Source organism: Diorhabda carinulata, chromosome 2, assembly GCF_026250575.1.
Source record: "Diorhabda carinulata isolate Delta chromosome 2, icDioCari1.1, whole genome shotgun sequence".
Lineage (NCBI taxonomy): Eukaryota > Metazoa > Arthropoda > Insecta > Coleoptera > Chrysomelidae > Diorhabda > Diorhabda carinulata.
This window is the reverse complement of record NC_079461.1, coordinates 16,980,259-16,996,490: the sequence shown is the minus strand read 5'-3', so window position 1 is coordinate 16,996,490 and position 16,232 is coordinate 16,980,259. Positions and strand designations below refer to the sequence as shown.

At 34.1% G+C, this 16,232-nt stretch overlaps 1 protein-coding gene across 1 annotated transcript in view; it reads left to right on the top strand.

Annotated features, from left to right (window-relative positions):
• LOC130903783 (kinesin-like protein CG14535) overlaps nucleotides 1-16,232 on the top strand; it is a 256,050-nt gene that overhangs the window by 234,241 nt on the left and 5,577 nt on the right. The window contains exons 5-11 of the mRNA XM_057816111.1: nucleotides 2,486-2,683; nucleotides 9,749-9,964; nucleotides 11,407-11,742; nucleotides 13,284-13,478; nucleotides 13,531-13,775; nucleotides 14,321-14,593; nucleotides 15,238-16,184. Coding sequence (XP_057672094.1) covers nucleotides 2,486-2,683; nucleotides 9,749-9,964; nucleotides 11,407-11,742; nucleotides 13,284-13,478; nucleotides 13,531-13,775; nucleotides 14,321-14,593; nucleotides 15,238-16,184 — 2,410 coding nt within the window. The remainder of the gene's footprint in view (nucleotides 1-2,485; nucleotides 2,684-9,748; nucleotides 9,965-11,406; nucleotides 11,743-13,283; nucleotides 13,479-13,530; nucleotides 13,776-14,320; nucleotides 14,594-15,237; nucleotides 16,185-16,232) is intronic.

The window sequence follows — 16,232 nt, the reverse complement described above, 5'->3', positions numbered from 1 at the left end:
ACAATTAAAACAAAAAACAATTTCTTATGAAAAGCTAATTTTCAGCAATTTGTTCGTTTTTGTAAGTATTCTAGTTATTACAGAGAATGTAGGGCTTAAGTCCAATGAACTAATCCTTCAGGATCAATAAAAATTCAAATAAAACTCAGATTTGATTTATTTGTCTTGAAATTTATTTACCTGTAAACTGTAAATAGTTTTTCGCACATTTAAACAACTTTAAGTTATTAACCAAGCCTTTTCTGTGATTAATGGACAAGCTATTTTCCATTTTGGTCCAGAATAATGGGTTTTTCAAATTTTGACACAGCCCGAGCTTATGCTTTGGCCAGAGAAGGCTGTACATTGCCGAAACTCTTGGGGTAGTGGGGTCTACAATTCACGATGCACTCCATCTCCATCTCCATCTCCGGAAGACTGGTTGCTACGATAGGAGGACCTTTAGTGGGCGACTGAGGGCAAAAACGGTAGTAGACAATCGATTGTTTAAGCTGTGAAATGTGAAGATTTGAAGTGGCTCGGAGACTGAGACTCTGAACTGTTTGATTCACGGATGAGTCTCGATTTGGTCTATAGCACTCAAACTATCGAGACAGAGTATGGAGACGACCAGGGGAGCAATTTGCTCAATGTACCATTCGTGAATCAGGGCCTTTTGAAACGAGATCAGTTATGGTTTGGAGTGGTATTAATTTCCACGACCGTATCTAACTTATTATGTTAATGAGGCTCTTACTGCTCGGAGGTACATCGAGAAAGTCCTCTTAGAGACTGTCATTCCATTTGCTTCATGTAATTGGTGAGCAGTTTAGTTTAATGCAGGATAATGCTCGTTAACATATTTGTTACTTGGAGCAAGTGGAAATTACAGTTCTGGATTGGCCTGCACGATATCTCGATATGAATCCGATAGAGTATTTGTGGGATAGTTTAGAGAGGCGTGTTAGACATCGTCATCTTCTTTCTAGTGATTCAAATCAGCTCCAAATTGTACTTCGAGAAGAATTGCCGGTGAAATATGTCCAGAATTTGATTTATTCGATGCCCGATAGGGTTAGAGCTATGTTTTTCGATTATCATTTCCTGGTCTATTGTTCTTGACATTATTCCAAGACTATAAAAGTTTAATGGAAGTGGTTGTGCGTTGGAGAAAGAGGCAATTCACTGAACTCAAATGAAGTTTTTCCACTATAATCACATCAAGAAGTCGAGGACAACTTACATAACTGTCTTATATACAGAATATTGCTACTAGAAATGATTGGATGAGAACGAAAATTGATATAAATTGAACATGTCATGTAAAAAAACTAATATCTAAATCGACATATTTATTTTTTGAATATTATAAGCTACAACCCTAAGCATTGCCACCTGCACCTCAAGACTTAATTCTATTTTTTTCAATTGCACAGTGTGTTAAACCAAGTTTAAACGTCCTCAAACTATAATTGAATTAAGCCCTCGAAATCGGTGGGTTAAACTGATTTAATTAAACAATTAACAACCTATCATTCAGGTAAGTTTGTGTTAAGAAACACAAAAAAAACGATAATTATTGCTACAGGTGTTACAAAATATTATTGTCTCTACTGTCATAAATAACGATATATTTTTTTTTTGGTTTACTTGTTGAAAGAATTCAATAGTAAGAGCTGCAAAGTTGATCTGGAGATTGTAGAGATGAGATTTCCCAGAAAACTACTTAATAGAGTGAACCGAAAAATATCGATAATTTTACCTTTTTTATGAGGTTCATATCCTTAGAGTTAACAGTTATAAATATTTTCAAGCAACTTGAGGATCGATTTCACTTCTTTCAGTAGCCATATCATATTTCAATATATGTTGTTTTTTATGTAATATCCCATGATCCTTGGTAGAGTTCAAATTGACCGCGAGAATAATGAGATTTTATCGATTTTCCATTATTTTAAAATAGTTCTTTGATCCAAAGTTCCCAAATTATTCACGATGAGATAATATGAAATTTATTGGATTTGAATCTCTACTATGTTGGTATGTACATTCCAAATCAGTTTTTGAATTAGAGTTGGTGGTAGAAAATTTTAAAAACATTGTTTTTTGTAGTCTGCTAGGTCCTGGTGTAGCCGATTGTATGCTCGATAGTTTGAAGATTATCAACTGGAGTACCCGGATCAACTTGGATGGTAGACGTTACATCAAAAACTAGTCAACAGAAGATGGTGCATAAACAACAGCAGTAAATATATTCCTACTAAATGGACAGGTGAATCCAGTAATTTCATTTCGATCGTCGACTGGAAAAGACAATTCCAGGAATATGATGGATAGTCATTGTTTGTCATAAACGTACTGAACATTTAATCTTTCATAAAAATTATAAGAAAACTACTTTTTTTCAATTCATTCAATTAACATATACCTATCAGTAATTTCATTTTCGCTTGTAATTTAATATAGACGATCCCATTCTCTGGATAACTATTGAATTTTGTTGCAGGAAAGTCTTATACTATGATAGGAAGTCCGGAGAACGCCAATACACCTGGAATCATACCTTGTGCAATATCTTGGCTCTTCAAAGGAATTAACGAACAAAGACAGAAGACCGGTGCTAGATTTTCAGTTAGAGTATCAGCAGTGGAGATATGTGGTCCGACGAATCAGCTCAAAGATCTTTTAGCAGGTTATGCGAATGGTAAGCGCACCAATAATCTCTTGTTCCACAATTGCTTTTTATCATAGCTGGCAGATACATCTATGGAAAAGCGGTGAAACCAACGCTGCTGTATAGAGCGGAGATATAGAGAAGATAAACTACTGACACTATAATAGTCAAGCAGTTAGCTGCTGTGGGGATACCCTTCCTGTTAGCTATCACAAAGGCCTACAGAACGGCACTCATATCTGCGCTCGACGTATTAATGACCCCTAGACACACAAGATAAAATATAACTCACGCGTTATAACCAAAGAACAACCACAACCCACCACCTAAACAATTATACCAATCCATCACACCAGACGTATAGATTTATACAGATGCAAGCGATAAAGACGTTTCTAAAACCATCGGTATCTACATAAGACAAAGACATAATACTACGAATACAGAATACTAAATTAGACATCAATAAATTGGAGATGTTAGCACAAACACATAATTTTAAACGTTGATTCAACAAATGTTATAAAATAATTATCCAACAACATTAACAGAGAAAAGATAACAATGAAAGGAAAAAGGAAGAGGCATGAAAATATAATTAACAAAATGCCCCATAACAGCAAGAGCTAAGCTAACAGAAAGATTAAGACAAAAGAAATACCAAGACTCACAAACAGATACAAACTTGACAAAGAAAGATTTCATTACATTGCTGAACGAATTGGAAGCAAAAGAGATTTTGGACGATGAGGATTGAACCTATCCATAACAACTAGCTTCAATTCTCTTCTTCTCCTTCATCTCATGCCGTATTCTAATTGAACGTCAGCGACCACGTTTTTAAATGCGTCTCTGTCCCATTATGCTCTGTAGCAGTTGGTATTTGTCGTTGCGTAAGATGTTTTTCGTATCTTAATAATTGTACAGCTCTCTTTTGTGACCAATGAGTCTAAGTACTTCGTCGTTGGTGATTCTGTCAGTCCATGGTATCTCCAGGATGCGTCTATAAAGCCACATCTCAAATGCCTTAAGTTTTTTAATCATTTGAGCTTTCAAGGTCAAAGTTTCCAGCGGTACTGACCACACATAACATTCCATGAATCCTATTCTGACGTGGAGGAACATTGAGAAATACTTGATAAATGCCTTTCGGGCCATTCCAATTCTGTTGTTGATTTCTTCGCCTGGATCCATTTGAGCGTTTATGACTTCTATTTTAGTTTTAGTTAATTTCAATGACTCATATCCATTTATCTATATTTTCCTCCTTCTTTTCAAATCTTCGTTCCAATACAATATGTTTTCAAAATGAAAAATAAACGCAGATCTCACTTCCTCGACAATTTTTGGACCGTGGTTGTTGGGATGGTTTCTTCTTGACTGTGATTTCTCTATGGATAGTTAGCAGCCATATGTCGAAAGGTATGAGGGCTTTTATCCTCGAAGCCTGACACTCACATCACGAGATAAAGCTGAATGAGCAATGAACTTTCAATTCACTTCTATTATTTTGCCTGTTGCTCCCCTTTTATCCGGATCTTTAATCATCTATGATATGATAGTTCTAGTTGTGGTTCTGGTATTGATAGTTCGGCGACAATCCCGTCTCTCTTCTTTCCAATTTGGAGAGTATGTTGTACAGTATCTACTCCTCTACAGTGACTGCATTAATCATCATTTGTTTACCCAATTTTTCACGTAAAGAATCTCCAGTTGCCATGATCCGTGAGTAATCGGATAAAGTTTCTATGATTCCTTATCGTCCATATTTTTATATCTGGTATTTCCCATCTTCTTTTTCTTGTCCATTAGTAGGTCTATCAATGACTGTTCACTGATAATTAGGATTTCCTCCTTCTCCTATATTATCCCTTTGGAGACCTCGACATGCTTCCCTCTCATTTCAATTGCAGCGCATACAGTGATATTGAAGCGCTACTTCCCAACACTATTTATCACTATCTCTGTTTTTTTCTACAGCTAATTCGATTCATTTCTTGTGTAGACATTCTTTTATGTTTGTCATGGAGTGTCAGTTTCTATTTGTAAGTCTTCTATATATCTTCTACGGCTATATCGTCCACATAACCATTTAAAGTAACGTCTTTTGGACTGTTGAGTCTCAGCAGGTCGTCATAAAGTATGTTCCAGAAGGTTGGTTCAAGAACCAAGTCCTGCAGAACACTACATGTCATATTTGTCCCATTTGTCCCTCAATATCTATCATAATTGTTCTATCTGTAATGTAGTTCATTATTTTGCTATTTTTTCGTTATTACGTGATTCTCATGGTGTGCAGTTGAATGCGTTTTTGATATCCTTCATTGATAAATCAACGACCACCTCCACTGCTCTGTGGTTGATGTCCCAGTTATAATCTGATAGATCAACTTAAAGGTTTAAATCTTACTCATTTCTTTATCATATATTGTACTTACCTCATGTTCAAATGCAATTTAAAGGATTTAGAAAAATTAGATTTTAATTTTAGATTTCTCAATTTCACAAAGTGGATTAGATACTGAGTTTCAGTTAATACTCTTATCGAATCGGTCACGAGTTTTATTAAGTACTCGGGCTACCTTTTCGTTTACCTGAAATATCCCTCTTCCGAGTTGGTGCATCGTTATCTCAATGGATTATAAATTGTTCAATCTCTTAGTTATGATTTTTCTAGATACAATATAACGAAATTACAACACGTTTATTCATGAAAATTAGATGAAAAGACATTGATTATAATAAATGGAAATGAATGATTGGAAATTTCGATCCGACCCCATATTTCAATCAATAATCGTGTAAAGTATTTTCAGTTGTGTTGTACATTAAGGCCGTGTAGATTCGTATCCATGCTTTTCACCCCTTGTACCGAGACTATGACGGATTGTGTTTCACTTACACCTTGATACCTCATTCATCATTCTACCTTTGTTTATATTTAATCTTTTCCATGATAAACGTCGTTGTACGTACACTTCGTATACCATATGTTGACTAGTTATTTATAGGAAAAATTTGACATTCTGCAAATAAGTTCATGTCTCTACTCATATGAAAGTCTGATCTTTTTGTTTTTATTAAATATATTTCACATAAAAATTCCATTTTTTGTATTCTATAATAAAGTGAATCAATTTTGAGCTGAAATATAAAAGCGATCTTTAAAGTTATTTTTTATTGAATTTCTTCCTTATTTTTTCAATGTCCTCCAAATTTTTGAGAAAAGTATAACGATTATTAGAATATGAAAAGTTCAAACTACAAACTCCTCTTTATTTTGTAAACCAAATTGAAATTTTAACGTAATAACTATCGAGATGATTGGTGTTGAACAATGTAAATAGTTCGGTCAGTTCTTCAACTCCTCATTCAATGAAAAGAAAAGAGAAAATAACAAGCTATGGAAACAAACAATGGAAACTTCTCGAATTTCAGAATGCCCCAAAGATATAGTTGGAAAATAATGATTTGGAAACTCTCTACTGCTTTTTTCTTCTGTGACTTCTGTAAGTCTCTCTCTTTCTGTGGCTCCGTTTTCCTCTATTTCATCACATAGCAGTTCATCAAAGTATTACCTCTACCTATTCAGTTTTCCTTTACTGCTTTCTATTAGACAACCGTTTTCACTTCGATATTATCTCTGCTCAACCATGACTGATCCTTTTTTGTATCTTGATACAAATTTCTTATATCTCTGTTCATATAATTTTCTTCTATCAATTTCAAATTTTTTTTCACTTATATCTGCGTTTTTCCTTTGATCTGTATATTCCTCTCTTGACCTGTTTCTTTTTCTCAATGCTTCTCCACAATCTTTATCAAACCACCTATCCTAACCATTTTGAAATTGTTCAACTATAAGTTCGTTATTCAAGCTATCTACTTAATATTTCATGAGACTTTGTGTTCTTATTGTCGTTTATTTCTTTAGTTTCGTCATCTTCAATATGTGGTTGCAGTCAGCTTCTACATCTTAGTAACTTTTGAGTTACTTTAATTGTTTTTCGTGCCTTTTTTTCATTAATGAATAATTAAAGTACTTGATACCAAGTGTAAATGAAGAAGTATGAAACGACTGTAAGACCTATCATTAAAAACGTAGCAGAAACAGATACTACTGAAGATTTGAATAGACGAAATGAAGGTCCAACCGCTCACAACGAAAAACTGCCGTTTTTCATTGACAATCGTTACAAAAACAACTGTAGAGTCAAGATTCTTCAACAGTTTCGTCGCTTGGATGGTTACTTCGATGATCTCTTATTTATTTACTGTATATAAATGTTCATAGATTGTAGACAATGCCTATAATCTGAACCAAAAGCGATTAAAAGTAAATAAGTTTTTCTTTTCAAATACAAACGCGTATCCTACTGACTGCGCCAGTTAAAATTTGTTTTTCGTGCTTTTTTTTATTAATAAATAACTAAAGTACATAACGACTGTGAGACCTACCATTAAAAACGTAGCAGAAACAGATACTACAGATGATGTGAATAGACGAAATGAAGAAATCGAGGAGTATTCAATGCAAAATTCCACACGATACAATAGGGAATGCAGATAATAAACAGTAGAGTGAAATACAGGATAAATCAAGGTAGATAAGAAAGAATAAGACAGTACTTGTTAAGAATGCAAAAATTAACAGCCCAGAAGGAAGAAGATCACATATACTATGGTGAGAATGCTGGACTTCGACTTCCGGAGTACAGGGAAGGTAGTAAACCATAAATGTAGTCATGCATGTTGGAAATGAGAAGAATATACATTTAATATTGATAGTACATCACTTTTTAGATTGAAGAAATGTGGATTTGATAAGCACTGAGGTAAGACATAACCGCTAGTGATATTCACACTGAAAATACTGCACCCACAATGTAGTGTCTCTGAAGACGATAACCTAGTTATCGAAACGAGCTATGGGGGTATGGGTATGGGCTAATCATCGAATCCCTTAGGGTGGTCATATTTGCATTTTGATCTGTATTGGATTTGAGATTTATCGATATGGTGATACTGAAATCTAATAAAAATTCTGATTTTCACTTTTTTCTGTGCATTTTCAAATCGACTATTTTCATAGAGACTCGGTAAAGTATTTGTTCTATACCTATCACTGTTTTCGAAACAAATATATTCAACTATTCATAACATCACTGACACCGAATATACCACCTCGAACATCCCGAATCCTCAGTCATGTTTATGTTTAAAATTGAAATTACACACAAGTATCAGATGTAGACGAGGGTGTTGATGTTATTAGCGACAACAATGTCCCAGAGAAGTTTCAGCAAGGAAACAAGGTGTCTTTCATATTGCCAACAGCCTGTCATCGTGTAGCAGATGTGGTTTATTGTTATCGAAAACTTCCGAAGAGCTTTCTTATAACATTTTTACGACCTTTTTTTCGAGTATACTGAATAAAGGGATGAATTTCATGGAGTTTTAAGGAGCTTAAAACGTTCTTTATTTACGAGCATCTTTATGAATACTTGATATTTATAATCTGATTGTATACCGGGTTTTTCACTTAATATTACTTTCTCGCGAGATTACTATGGAAGAATCGGCTATAACAGAATTTGTAACAGCTTGTAGTTGATATAAAATTGCAACACTCACATTATGAATCTAGTTATTGATCGGCTGAACACAACAATCTTATAGCCGTTTAAAAACTCTCTATTAAAATCGAAAATTGTTTTTTTATATTTTCACCACCAAGAAACTAGATTTAGAGAATTGATCAAGTGAACAACAAAGTATTTAACGATCAAAATGGGCATTTGGTGATAAAAGTAGTTCACGGAAACAATTTGTGCTGATCTAATGAACTTGAAGAACGACGGATATAACTTGGTGATGAGGGAGGTGTTGGTAGGTCCAGATCCTCGGTTGATACTAGAAATATTCATGTATCAACGGAGAATTGGCAAGAAGATATTGCTGAACGAAAGCTTTTTCGCTTGAAAAGTTCGTAGAAGAACCGAACTTACAAAGTTTTTTCCATAACAAGGTTATCACTTCCCCTTACCTGTTATTTGGAGAGATAGACTAAAACTTGTAAATGAAAAATGCGTACAATTCGCTGAAGAATTTTTTTGTTTTATATAAAGTGCCACTTGAATGGGTGAATATTAAAAACTTATGTATTTTTTATATTAGAGTGTGAAATATTCTTTTCAGTAGTGGATCAAAAATTTTAAAAATAATTTCCACGTGTTTCTCGAGGTCACTTTTGTTATAATTTTCATTCCCTTAAGCTGTAATATGATCAGTTTCTAAAATATACATTCCGGGAATCTATTAGATTTTAAGGTAGAAACATTCAGGTCTAGTTAAACGGAAGCGAGTTATTTCACAAAAAGACAAAAGTTAGAATAATATCGAAGAATTTGCTACCTACTACATCCAATATTTATCCCAGACATTGCAACGTGAAGTCTCTTTTTATTGAGATCCATTGGGAAATTTTTGAGCAGGACAAATTTGAATCCAAATTGCAGTACGACAACTTTTTTGACTTAAGCTCGAAGAATAATTTTACCAAGTTCTTCCTAAACATTGGATCAAAACCATAGAATACGAAAAGCTACACTTTGAGCATTGAGACTTTTATGTGAACATTGTAATCATATATTATAAATGAGACACCTTCTATAAATTCGTTTTATCTTTATCAATAACAGAGTTTTTATATCTTAAGTTAGTATAGAACAAATAAATCCATCCATACCTATGGCTCGCGTGTGAAATAGCAACATACTGTTCCAAGATTGAACTTAATTTACCGCTTGAAACTTTTAACGTGACGCAGGGAAAAACAGCACTTCTAAGATGGCAGCACTGATTATTACAAGCAGGGCCGCCAACTAAGTTTCATCCACACAAAGTAACGTTGATTCAAGAGTTATCAGATGACGATTCTAATAGACGTGAAGAGTTTGCAGATCTAATGATGTGAAAATGTAAAAATCGTACAAGCCGTTCTCGAGATAATCGAGGCGTTCCATACATAAAACTCGCTTTATATATTTTCTTATCAATATTAGTCAACTTCTCACTACAATTTCTTGATTTCAGATTCTGAACAATCACCGGGAATGTATCTTAGAGATGATCATCTATTTGGTAACCAACCACCCCACTGCGAATTACGTGTACCAAGTGCAGAAAGAGCAGCTCATTATTTAGATGCTGCGATTGATTGTAGATCTTGTCACAGAGAAGATTCCAGAGACTCACATTTTTTATTTACTCTACATGTCTATCAATACAGCGTCGCTGGAAAAGGAGGAGGTGAGTTAATAATTAGAGCAACAATTCAGTCTATCCTTAATCCACACAAGTGAATATTTTAGCGTATTGCATCAAATAATTCATTGGGAGTTGATGCCCTTAAATATCGCATCATATGAGTAAGTGTTTAGAATCAGAAGCGTTGTGATCACATTCAATTGGGTAGATTTTATGCATAACAAAATCAGTGAAAAATTTCTCGATTTGCTCGAAACATTTAACGTGACACAGACAAAAAATGGCACTTCTAAGATGGCAGCACTGAATATTGCAAGCAGGGCTGCCAACTTTTTTCTTTTTAAAAGACTCACTTGTATCCTAATGACTGCGCCATTTATAATTTATGAAAATAAATATCCGTTTTTGAGAACACGACTAAATACCTATTGTATTTTAAAGAATATTGATATAAATTTATTAATACATAATCCACAAAAATAATTGAACCAAAACTAGAAATCCAGGGAGATAGTTTTGAGCTACTAAACGATAAAATCATATTTTGTTATCAAGCTCACAAAATATCAAATATAAATTCCTATTCTCAGTACCATGAAGTCAAAAACAAAATGTAACTTCGATACAATTATTTTCTCTATTTTTGTTGCTAAATTTTCAGTAAATATCTTTGATATGATAATTTGAAAAAATAGAAAAGAATATGTCAGATGTAGTTTTGATGATGCTGAGAAAAAAATTGAGAATAATATAGTCATTTCAGGCTATTGTATTATCCGGAGAGGGCGAATATTGCGAATCTACTGAATGTATCAATTTGAGAATTCTTCATTTATTCCAGAAAATAGAAACAGTTGGTAAACAAACTGGAAGACCCAGAATAACAACCGTTATTGATAATCGGGCTTACAACTCGAAAAAATTCTTGTAATACCACCAGAAACTTGAGAAGCAGATTTTTCAATCCTAGAAGTGTTTCGTCATAAATATTTGCGATAAAAAAACGATAATGTTGATTTTACATCCAGTAAACTTTTAAGAAGAGTACAATTCATACCTAAGCTCAAGCATTGCAGCATCAGAAATGGCGTAATGGGCAGAGTAACGCTATCTTCGCAGATGAGTTCTATTAAACATCACTTATAAATAGTAAACAAAGAGTTAATTGTATTTGATTCACAGTCACAGTCCATTATTGAGAAAAAATAGGCACGATTTCACCCAAGATGGCTGATCTGGATCCAATAAAGCTTGGTAGTAACGAAAAGCTATCAGTTACCCGAAACTACATAGCAGTTAACATATGTTGTATAACATTGGACAGATTTCGCATAAATTTCATTGTAGCAATTCACAGCATACCAAAGGGATGTGATACTGATAGTAATAACTATTCACGCTGTATATTCTTATATGAATTGAAATATTATCATGTCTCAGTTATTCTTATAATTGTCTGTTGATACGAATCGTATGTTTCATAGTTGCAGGAGGTAGAAGCCGTTTACATCTCATAGACTTAGGTAACTCAGACCGTGGAAAATCTAGTGGCGGAATCCCGTTATCAGGAGTTGGTAATATTATTCTTGCTATATTCAATGGTCAAAAACATCTTCCGTACAAAGAGCACAAATTAACACGTTTGTTAAAAGAATGTCTTGGTTCTGTAACTTGTCATGCTACAATGATAGCTCACGTATCACCTTTAGCTAGTAACTACTTGGATACACTCACAACGGTACAGTTGGCTTCCAGGATACACAGGATGAGGCGAAAAAGGATCAAGTTTGTTTCTACTGCTACTGGAAATGGATCAGGAGGTAAGTTTAAGTAAATAATCTCACAAATATTTTTTCAAATATGGGTTGAATGTTTACATGACATAGTATTTAATTGAATGTAACTAAATTCCACCGTTGAAACTTGACGTTATTGAGGAGGCCCAGTGGTCACCATTCTCCCATTTGGAAAGGTGCAAACAATCATACCGATGGATGAATGGTATCTGGGCTTTAATCTGGTGTCGCGAGAAACGCGACGAAATTTCAAGGATCCTGAAAGAGCAAGGACCATGACAAATCCTCCTCTTCCCCACGAGGTCTTTGAGCAAATGGGAAACACGGAACCCACTACCCTCAAAGCATAGGTTTCTAATAATGTCGAAAGAGTTTCAAACTAAGAAATTTAGATAAAACCTGTTAAGGGACCTGGAACTGGTCTCTAGTGAATTTTCGTAGTAAATGTTGTTTCAGGCTAAAATTCTTTCTTAAAAGCGGTGATTATAGCAAAGTAAAATGTCTGATAAATAATTGTTGATACTAAATTTGTTTGCTGCGCTTCTGAGCGTGAAATAAAACTTCTATTGTACCCTGTTCACTTCTATGTGTCTGTTAGTAGCGTTCGTTTTAAAAATTGAGAAGCAGATTCTAAAGTAAGACGTCTCGATCAAATTTTGTGCGACTCAAACTCACTCTAAAGTATTTAAAATATTTGTTGATATTTCTATAAGTCTTCTATAATTGTTATGTTCATGTGAAATTATTTTTGAGAATGATATTGATGAAAAGCCAAAGAAGTTGATCATTCAATGTGACATGTTTTAGATGAGAAAAACATCGTTCTACCTCCAGTTATATGATCCAATAAGAAAACTACTATTCTATGAAGCTTTTGTTTTTAATTTTTTTTAAGAAAAAACTAGAACAAAAAATTTGTTCTTGTGAAAATGGTTAATATAATATGGTCGTAGCATTAACAAAAAATCAATGCTGGAATTGATTGGACACTGAGTTTAAATCACTTAAATTGTTCTTCTTGTTTTTCTCTAAAATAACTATATCGAATGAAGGTTTAAATTTAATTACTGAGTTTTCTTCTCATAGATTACTTTTTACCTCATATTCCGCGATTGCTCTGAGGTCACTGTATTAACAGAGAAGTAAAAAAGCGACTATAAGCTGAATCATTCCATTTTCTTTATCTGCAGCCTGTTATTTAGTCGATTAAGTCCATTGGATTGAGGAAATATGGCTATAAACCAGTGGGATATCGTTATTTACGATTCAAAGACAGAAACAAAACATTACATTTCCTCGAATGCCTCAGCGGCAAGCTAAACAAAAAGTTGAGTGAAATTTAATAGGACAATTTCTTAAAATCGTATCAATGTCGAGAGAAAGTGCAGTTTCAGGATTTGTTAAAAATGAGCTTGAATATATTTTGGAAGAGAAAATACAATGGTTTTTTCTCATTTTTAAAAATTCTTATGAAACTCTAAATCGTTTCATGTTGAATTTAAATCTTGATGTATGTCGTTTCCAATTATTTATATCATAATGATTTATTGACAAAATGATTTTAGGTAGCTCTGGTGAAGATGGTTCCAAAACAGCAGGTACTAGTAGTGAACCGGATCCATCAAGTAGTGATTTATCCGCTGATACTGTTATATACGTTGGTAGAGCCGACGATGCAACAGATGGAGAACATCCGCCCGTATACATACCAAGCCTCAACTCAGGTGACAATCGATGCTCGATGAGTAAAGCTTTAAGAGGTGAACTATCATCATTATCAAGATTAGCTAGCTCTTTAGATATTATTTTCAGGTTCTATAGCCGAAGAGAAGCCTCAGTCTTCAAAGTTGATTAAATCTGAAGACAAAGTTATCCAATCGAGAAACATTTCAAGAAATAATTCGAATTATAAAAGTTCTCCAAGTCATAACTGTTCCACGAAATTTTCGCCAAGTCGAAAAGATGCTGCGAAAGTTAGAACGGATTTGCCTAAGTATTCCAAAAATGAGTGTAGTGATGAACAATGGATAGACGGACCCCGAGTATCCAAATCAAAGGTAAATGCTACTTATGTATCGAGAGCCCAATAAAAACTAATATTTACAATTGGATATGGCTTCTTTGTTTTTCAAAATATCATCCATTGATATCAATACCAATCAATTGAGCATATTTATAATTCAGATCACTCTTTAACCACTTTCTCCCCTTTGATATTGACATCAATAAAACAGATACATTAAAAAAATTGGAACTTTCGTTTCTGGTCAAGTTTCTCAAAAATCTTGTCTAATCATTATAGGATCCTGTTTATCAAAGTTAAATAAGTATTGGCACTGAGCTATTGAAGAGCTTAGTATGAAACAAACAACAATTTGATGATCGTGGTTGAAATTGCGCTAAAGTGCAATATTACGAATAGCAAAACACGTTTCGAATAATTTGCAACGCCTTATTTCATTCATACTAACTTATTCATAGAAAATTAATCAAATTTCTAACCAAATACATTTTGACAATGAGGTAATACTTTTTGAAGAGCATTAGCACTAGTTGATAGAACTGAATAACATTGAATTTAAAAAATTGTTGATTATCTTAGGTGGTCGAAGCTTTTCATCTTATGAAAGAAAAATGTCACATACGTAAATGTGAAACTTGGATAGATGGTCCCATGAAAGAAGATGGCAGCTCATCATATGGATATATGGACAGTCACAAGAAAAACATGATAAGAAAGTGGGTGGAACATCAAACGATACAAATACAAAAATCAAGACATGTTATTCCGAGGGCGTCACACGTAAAATTGAAGGAATCCGTGAAAGAATTAACGCAGTTCAAATCTAGTGAACACACTAATGGAGTAGATGAGGTAATAATTATTTGTAGATTTTGCATTCTCTTATTTCTACAAGTCTCAATGATGTAGACAGTTTTTTTAAGCTATGAACAATCCTTCATTTCTTATTAATAACTAGACAAAAACCTGTGAAAACCGGTTACTTTACCATCATCTCATTGCCCTCATTGCACACATGCAAACCAGTTTTTGTTCCTTCGTTATTTTCATGGAGTACTGTACTCCAAACCACTGCCCCATACGTGATTATGGATCTCATATACATCCACAGCAAGATCTGTGAGATACAAGTCTTTGAGAAATATCTGAACAACATCTGAACTTTCGTGTCTTTATAGTTATCTTCTTCTCATTTTGTCAAGAGGATTTTGCTATCTAGTGTAAATCCCAGCTATCTTCTCTGTTTTTCCTCCGATGGGCTTGATGGATTTGAGATTTTTTCGTTTCTAGGGATGGTAATTGAGTCACCTTTATATTATGTCACAAACTGTATTCTAAAAGGCAGGCCAAGGTCATTAAGTTCGCATAAGAGTTTGTCTACTTTTATACTGAGGTGGTGATGCAGATTTTCTCTGTAAACATCTTCAATAAGTTAAAACTCTTTTTATCATGGTATATATTTATAGATGATATATAACCATATGTTTTTTCCACAGGACATGAAATCAATTAGACCAGATAATTTGAAGCAAATCGATACCCAAGAAATCCCAAAAAGTCCTAGTATACCCCCTGCTATTGAAGAAGATGGTGAAGATGAAGATGAACCGAAATTACCTCCAGCTCTTCCACTCATACAACCCTTAAGCAGTCGAGAAGTATCCCTCGAAAGTCTAGATCAAATTCTGAAAGATAGAATGATATCCAATGCAGAATATAATAGTTATCAGAAGCTTGCTTATGAAGAAGCGAACGGTCAAGAAGAAATATTAGAAATAATTGAAGTGGAGGAACCGTTGGAACCAGTACCGACTCAAGATAGTTGTCTTCAAGTAACCGAAGAAGATATTGCATTGTGTATGGGGTATATGGAAAATCCATTGCCGGAAGATGATCAGGAGAGTCCCTTTGATCACCCTCTTAGGATTCTTAGCCAAGAAAATTTAACTGCAATATCAAATTTAACGGATTCCATGTCGGCTTTGAGTGATCTTGAACGGATATTACCTAGGTATCATTTAGATACGAACGGATATTTCAATGACTATGAGGATGTTGATAATCCGATTTCATACACCATTGAAGATCCTTCAAATAAATTGAATCAACTAACACGTCTTCATGAACTTTATAGCAACGAACTTTCAAAAGCGAGAGTAGGTCATCTAGATTCTTCCAGATGTAGTACAAATGACAAGTTTCTTACTAGATGTGAATCTTTGACACTTGCAGATATGTTATTTGGTAGTGAAAAGGAAAGGAATGACGATGGAAGCATATACAGCGAACCTGTTTACGTGCAGCAAAAATTTTGCGAAAACTGCAAAATAAATATGTGCGGACAAACAGCGTCTCAGAATTGGCACATGGATGGATCGTTTTTTAGTAGTACTCAGAATATTTACGAGAAGAGTCAATTGGATTCTGGAGGAGGATTCCAAAAGTAAGTATATTTGTCTGATTGTGGATCTTCCAAATAGCACGATTAGCA